General features: G+C 54.5%; 1 protein-coding gene across 5 annotated transcripts; it reads left to right on the top strand.

Moving 5' to 3' along the window:
* The first annotated feature begins 30 nt into the window (after positions 1-30).
* TMEM25 (transmembrane protein 25) lies at positions 31-7,007 on the top strand. Of its 5 annotated transcripts, XM_023745614.1 has the most exons (9): positions 31-86; positions 486-571; positions 805-1,116; positions 1,772-2,062; positions 2,231-2,362; positions 2,660-2,690; positions 2,818-2,918; positions 3,253-3,345; positions 5,533-7,003. In XM_023745614.1, exons 2-9 carry the CDS (start codon positions 502-504, stop codon positions 5,697-5,699), a joined length of 1,197 nt encoding a protein of 398 aa, XP_023601382.1. In that variant the 5' UTR covers positions 31-86; positions 486-501; the 3' UTR covers positions 5,700-7,003. The 5 variants fall into 5 exon arrangements, with proteins under 5 accessions (XP_023601382.1, XP_023601383.1, XP_006104363.1 ...); XM_014446671.2 differs by lacking the exon at positions 31-86 and having other exon boundaries at positions 302-571; XM_006104298.3 differs by lacking the exons at positions 31-86; positions 5,533-7,003 and adding an exon at positions 3,469-4,745 and having other exon boundaries at positions 308-571.
* Positions 7,008-7,553: the final 546 nt, after the last annotated feature.

Raw genomic sequence — 7,553 nt, 5'->3', positions numbered from 1 at the left:
TGATTGGTCCAGCCCAGCGCGGCACCGCCCGGCTGGCGTCCGTCGCTGCCTGCGGCTGCGCTGGGCTGCGCTGGGCCCACGGCGAGGTGAGGGCCGGGAGGCGGGGTGGGCGCTCTTCGCGACCTCCGCGGGCGGGACCACCTTCTCCTCAGCCCACCCTCGCCTCCGCAGCCGGAAGGATGGGGCGGGGGGGCGGGCGAGGCGGGGTCTGGAGCCGGCGGCCCCTTTGGGGGAGGGGCGCGGGGGCGGCCCTGCGCCTGGGGCGGGCCGCACGGGGCTGGGAGTCTGCGGAGCTGTGCCTGCTCGCCGGCGAGTCAGTTCGGCCTTCCGCGCGTGGCTGCTCGCCTCCTTGCCTTCCGCCCCGTGGGTCGGTCTACATTGGTTTACTTGCGTGGTTTATTTTTGTTCTGGAGACCTAGTTCTGGAGGAATACATTTGCCCGCTCCCACCTGAATAATGTCGAGGCCCGCCCCTTCTTTTGGCAGCCCGGCCGCGGCCACCATGGCGCTGCCCGCAGGCCCAGCCGCCCTCCCGCACACACTGCTGCTCCTGCCAGCCCTCCTGAGCTCAGGTACACCCCTCTGCAGGCACTTCCGGGCCGCGCCTTCTCTCCCCTTCTTGCCTGCACCTCGGTTTGGGGCGCCTTCAGGCCCTCGGCTCCAGCGCTGGGTTTCCCGACCCACGTGCCCGCGGTGCAGCCACTCCCTGTGGGAGACCTCTCCGCCTGCTGCCCCTCGGTAACTGGGCCTCATCGTGGTCACAGAGCAGTGCCAGCCCGACCCAGAACGTTCTGTCGTGTTCCAGGTTGGGGGGAGTTGGCGCCGCAAATCGATGGCCAGGCCTGGGCTGAGCGGGCACTTCGGGAGAATGAACGCCACCCCTTCACCTGCCGAGTGGCGGGGGTGTCTGGCACCCCCCGATTGGCCTGGTACCTGGATGGACAGCTGCAGGAGGCCAGCACCTCACGGCTGCTGCGTGTGGGCGGGGAGGCCTTCTCGGGGGGCACCAGCACCCTCACTGTCACTGCGCAGCGGTCCCAGCATGAGCTCAACTGCTCCCTGCAGGACCCGGGCAGTGGCCCGGCCGCCAACGCCTCGGTCATCCTCAATGTGCAATGTGAGTGTCCCCGAGGTGGGCAGGGGGCGAGGTCCTCTGCCCGGGGACCCCCAGCAGCCACATAGCAGATGGTCTGATAGGACATTGAACACACATTTAAGCGCTTTGCAAATATTAACTAACTTTAATCCTCACAATAATCCCATGAGCAAATCCCTGTTGTTATCCCCACTTTACAAATTAGAAAACAGCACAGAGAAGTTAAGCAATCTGGCAGAGATCACACCGCTAGCTGGTAAGAAACACAGCCAGTATTCAGATCCATACATTTTGGCTCTAGTGTTTATACTCTTTTTAAAAAATATGTTTTTATTGACTTTTTCGAGAGAGAGGAAGAAAGAGGGAGAGATGGAAACAGTGATGAGACTCAGTGATCAGCTGCCTCCCACTGGGGACATTGAGCCCTCCAAACCGGCTTGTGCCTTGACCTGGAATCGAACCTGTGACCTCCTGGTTCATAGGGTGATGCTCAACCACTGAGCCACACCGACCGGCCTTGTGTTTATACTCTTGATCACTACAAAATGCTGCCTCTGAGGTGGACATAGCCATCCTAGTTCCTAGTGTCCCCTTAGAAGTCCCTCTGGGTTTGGGAGGAAAGGGCAGGAGTATGAGGAGCTGCGGTGAGAGCACGTTGGCCTCTGCTTTGCCCCAGTTAAACCGGAGATTGCCCAGGTCGGGGCCAAGTACCAGGAAGCTCAGGGCCAGGGCCTCCTGGTTGTTCTTTTTGCCCTGGTCCGTGCCAACCCGCCTGCCAATGTGACCTGGATCGACCAGGATGGGCCGGTGACTGTCAACACCTCAGACTTCCTGGTGCTGGATGCCCGGAATTACCCCTGGCTCACCAACCACACAGTGCAGCTGCAGCTTCGCAACCTGGCACACAACCTCTCTGTGGTCGCTGCCAACGATGTGGGGGTCACCAGTGCCTCGCTCCCAGCCCAAGGTGAGCGAGGAGCGTCAGTACAGAAACGGGAGGACTTGCTGCCCTTGGGATGAGGCTTGTGAGTGAGTGTCCCCAGCCACCTTGGGCAAGGAGGACAGAGTCGGACCTGTGGCATCTCAGAGTTGGGGGCCCTGCCTTCCTGGAACCTAACCAAAAGACCACCTGCAGGACTCCTGGCCACTCGGGTGGAAGTGCCACTGCTGGGCATCATTGTAGCCGGAGGGCTATCGCTGGGCACCCTGGTGGCATTCAGCACCTTAGTGGCCTGCCTGGTCTGCAGGAAAGAGAAGAAGACCAAAGGTAAGGCCAAAGTGATGGGTGGCTGGGGGAGTGGAGAGGAGGGCAGGGTGAGCAGCAGGGCAGAAAGTAGGGCGGGCAGAACAAGTCATCTGACAAGTGGCAGGACAGGTGTCTCCGGGGTGTGGCCACGGGTAATCCAGGAGGCAGGGCCAGGCACTGGGAACAGCATTTCTGGTCCCACAGCCAGGGCTGGTGTTTGAGAGACTCCTTGCCTGAGAGTCCTGGGTCTGGAAGGGCAGGGGGCAAAGGCCGGTGTGGGAGGGCACACTGAAGTGGTGGTGTGGTTTCTCTCCTCAGGCCCCTCCCGGCGCCCATCTCTGCTCTCTAGGTAACTGCCCCTGGGCTGGGGAGCTGGGCTGAATGGAGGTGCAGCTATTGCTAGTCCTGGAACTGGCTCCAAAGCAGGACTCACCCTGCTGGAGCCAGGGCACATCCCAGGCTTTGTCCACCTGCAGTGACTCCAACAACCTGAAGCTCAACAACGTGCGCCTGCCCCGGGAGAACATGTCCCTCCCGTCCAACCTTCAGCTCAACGACCTCACTCCAGACTCCAGAGGTACATCCAGGACCCTCTGTGGCCCCTGTTTTATCTTCAGAGGTGCTGCCTTTTTTTTTTTTTTAAATGATTTGAGAGAGAGGAAAGGGAAGGGGGGGCAGGGAGCAAGAGAGAGAAACATAGATTTGTTGCTTATTTATGCATTCATTGGATGATTCTTGTATGTGCCCTGACCGGGGATGGAACCAGCAACCTTGGTGTATTGGGACGATGCTCTAATCAATTGAGCTTCAGAGATGCTTCTAAGAGAAAAAGAGACCTTGGAACTTCGGAGGGGCAAGGCCCCATCAGGCACACTCCTTGTCCTGGCACCACCCCCTTTGTCACCCAACAGGGAAACCAGCAGACCGACAGACGGCTTGGAATAACAGCCGGCCAGAGCCAGAGCTCCTGGATTCAGAGCCCGGCGGCCTCCTCACCAGCCGAGGTACCCTCCTCCCCTGCTCCTCAGCCCTTTACTTCTGCCTCTGAGTCCCTAGGGGCAGGGAGGGGCTTCCTGACTTCCAAGGATGAGGGTCACTGAGACTCCTGGGCATCTCCGACCCGGCAGGCTTCATCCGTCTCCCAATGCTGGGCTACATCTACCGAGTGTCCAGTGTGAGCAGTGAGGAGATCTGGCTCTGAGCGGAGGGTGAGACGGAGGGTGCCATGCCCCTGGGCACCCTCCCCTCCAAGGCATCCTCTGCCTGGCCATGTTGCCAGTGAGATGCCACTTCCACTTGTGCTTGCATCCCTGGCTGGGGTGCATCTATCATCCACAGGAGGGTTCCACTGGATCTGACCCTGAGGGTACAGGTATCCTTGGCAAGGCTGCTGGCCGGACCCAAGCCCTTGTTCTTATTCAGGTTGGGGGCCTGCATGAGATGCCTGTGCCAAGTGGATAGAGCTTTTTGCCTGTGTGTTCTGATGTCATCTGGCATCTATGTGTGGCATGGCCCTGGTGACTTGGGCCTGCTCTGTGCCTCCCACCAGTATTCCTCAGCACCTCGCACAGCAGGCACAGGGACTTGCCTGGTGTGGGACTAGAAAGGCCTGCATGTCTTGGATTTCCTTCCCATGCTGTGTAGCTTTGCTCACTCTGAACATTTAGAGCCCTGCTCATTGCATAGAAATAAAATACCCTGTGCACAGGGAGCAGCCCAGCCCAGGGCATTGGCCAAGCACAGACCAGTCCCTTCTGCTGGTACCTCTGTCCCCACTGTCCCCCCTTCTCTTGAGCATCATAGGTTATATGTTGGACCTTTACCACTTCTTCACTGGGCGCTAGACTTCCCCACTGGCCTCTGGTGGTGCTAGTGCCTGGTGTTAGCACAATCAGGAGGAAAGGAGAAGGTGAGGAGCCTGGCGGCACCCAGTACAGCATGTAGCTATGCATCTTTTTCTTACAGTGAGCACTTCAAGCACATCTCCTAGGAGGGGGAGTGCGGGTCCCAGGGCCTCTCTGTGGCTTCTCCACGTTGGCCCTCCTGTGATTCACTGAGGACCCTGAGCCCTCAGGGTTGGTAGTTTCCCTCAACATGTCTCCCCTTTAGGAGACCTCAGTTCTGACCCATCAGCAGGAGGCCACCCTTCCTGTCCCACCCCCTGTTCTTCAGGGGACGTCCATTGTGGCACATACTTCAACAGTGCTGGAAGCTTTCGGGGGACATGGAGGAGGAGACCACATACCCCAAAACAACCTAGGAACACTTTACAAAGCAACATGGAAATGCCTGCAAATCAATATAGTGCGGAGTATATTTTTCCCTTGTTATCTTTTATAATTTTTCTCATGTTACAGCCTAGAACAGTGCTGAGCACACAATAAATTCAATAAGCTTGACTGAGTGAATGTTTAATGTGTTTCATTCTTTCAAGTAGATTTCTTAATGAGATCTTTAAATCACACAGTTGAGAAAACATGGACCTACCATACTATTGAATCTTAACATTCCACTTTATTTGCTTCCAATCTTTTATTTTTATTTATTTTAAATGTATTTTTTCTTGATTTCAGAGAGGAAGGGAGAAGTATAGAGAGATAGAAACATCAGTGATGAGAATCATTGATCGGTTGCCTCCTGCACACGCCCTACTGGGGATCGAGCCCACAACACGGGCATGTGCCCTTGACCAGAATCGAACCCAGGACCCTTCAGTCCGCAGACTAATGCTCTATCCACTGAGCCAAACCAGCTAGGGCTCAATATTTTACTTTTTAAATAAATAATATTGCCCTGGTTGGGTAGCTCAGTTGGTTAGAGTGTCATCCCGATACGCCAAGATTGTGGGTTCAATCTCCAGTCTGATCACATACAAGAATCAACAGATGAATGAATAGATAAGTGAAATAGCAAATTGATGTTTCTCTCTGTCTCTCTCTCCCCCCACCCCCCTTCCTCTCTAAGATCAAATAAAAATCAATAATATTTCTCTAATTGCACTGTTTCCAGTGGCAATGATGGCATGTTCTGTTTTGAGAGTGGCAGGTTGGGATCAGAGCTCCACCCAGTGACCAAGTCTCTGGGTCACTATCACTTGGCAGACTCTCCCCACTTTTAATTCCTGATCTTTTCAAGGGTTCTGTAGTGTCACATGGCTTACTTCTTAGTTTCTCTGTCCCTCTCTTCCACAGGCAGTCATGTTGCAGGCTTTACCCCCTCCTGCTACAAAATCAGCTATCACTTGTCCATCTTCCAAAATTGTGTTGCTACAACTTCTGAAGGTCAAGATGGCAGCATAGGTAAATGTGTTACCTCCCACAACCATGTCAAAGTTACAACCATGATTCAGAACCCCTGAAATCTAGCCAAATGGAAGTCCTACAACTAGGAAATTAAAGGTGAAGAGGCCACATTGAGACTGGTAGGAGGGATGGAGACAAGGAACAGGCTGCTCCCACAGCCTTGTGTGGCAGATAAAAATTGGGATGGATATCTCGGCTGGGGAGTTCCCCCTAAGGAGAAAGGGATACCAGCCCCACACCAGGCTCCTCATAACTTCTGGCTGTAAAAAAACAGAGGAGACTGACGCTGAAGGAGATGGAGGCTGCTAAAGTCCCAGGCATTTCTCTTAAAGGGCCACACATGATCTTTACTCAGACTCACTCCCTCTAGCTACAGCACAGGGGCAGCAGCTTGAAAGGCACCAGAGCCATACAAGGAGGAACTGAATTGTCCTGTATCAGGGTGAGAGCTGGGGGGCCAGGTTTCTTCCAGACACAAGTGCTGGCAGAGGCCATTGTTCCTTTGCTGAGCCCTCTCCCAAAGAGCTGGAGGTGGGTGTCATATCTGAGACCCCATCAACCTGGCTCACACTGTTAGCCCTGTCCTGGTGATTTCCTGAGACCCCACCACACCCAACTTTCAGGCCCATCCAAGCTGTTTCCAGTGGCTTTTCCATACAAATGGCCTGTCTTGGCTCACGCTTTAGATTTTTCTAAAATCTCTCAAACAAGCAGCATTTGGCCTGACCATGCCCCATCCCTTTCACTAAGTGGCCCAGGCTCGACACTAGCAGCAGCTGGCCTTGGTTCACAGCTTGGCCTCTTCTGGGCACCTCCAAGCCCAGCACAAGTAGCAGCCATCTGCATATTGTTTGTAGCTCATGCCAGGTGAGTCACAAGCAGTGACTGAACTTGGCCTGCACCTCCAGGGAGGCCCCAGAGCCAATGCACCCAGTAGACAGCTTCAGACCATGTCAAAGCACCACCACCCAACCACCTCCATAAACAATACACTCAGGTGGCAGACTGAGTAGGCACCAGAGCCCCATTGAAGTAAGTCCTGTTCTGTGGGGTGGACCCTTGCACAGCTGATCCAATCCAATGGTTGGAAGTTGGTGGTAAGTGGTTGTAGCCAGTCCTTGCAGCTGATGAGCCTCACGGTAAATTCCTCCCACTGACATGCCAACAACAATCAAGGCTCAACTATAAGAGAAGGGGTACACAGCCCACACGGGGGGCACACTCAAGTGCCCAGCTGGGGTGATAAGGGAGGCTATGCCACTGGACCCTATAGAACAACTACTACTATAGGCCACTCTACCAAGCCCAGGAGACATAGCAGCTCTACCTAATCCATAGAAACAAACACAGGATGGATGCCAAAATGAGAAGACAAAGAAATATGTCCCAAATGAAAGAATAGAACTCCAGAAAAACAAAATGGAGACAGGTAATCTACCAGATGCAGAGTTCATAACATCCTATATAATAAAGAGCTAATATACTAATAGACCGGGCGGCGAAACGACCTTCCAGAATGACCTCCCGTAATGACCAGTGGGCGGGGGGCGTGGCCACGGGGCTGCCACCACCCTTTGCAGGGCTATTGATGGGGGCAGGGGGCTCCATGATCAATCACCCTGCAGAGGGTGGCAGCATCCGGGCCCGCGAGGGCCGAGGCAGCTGGGGCTGTGAGTGCCTATGCTTGCATGAATTTCATGCTTGCATGAATTTCATGCATCAGGCCTCCAGTGGGTTATAAAGATGTCCAATGAATGTAGTGAGAACCTCAATGGTGTGAAAAAGGGCCAGTCAGAAATGAAGAGTACATGAACTTAAATAAAGAACATTTACAGGGTATCAACAGAAGAGTAGATGAAGCTGAGATCAATCAGCATCTATATAATAAAGAGGTAATATGCAAGTTGACT

The sequence above is a fragment of the Myotis lucifugus genome, unplaced genomic scaffold (assembly GCF_000147115.1).
Source record: "Myotis lucifugus unplaced genomic scaffold, Myoluc2.0 scaffold_561, whole genome shotgun sequence".
NCBI lineage: Eukaryota > Metazoa > Chordata > Mammalia > Chiroptera > Vespertilionidae > Myotis > Myotis lucifugus.
This window is presented reverse-complemented; position numbering and strand designations above follow the sequence as displayed.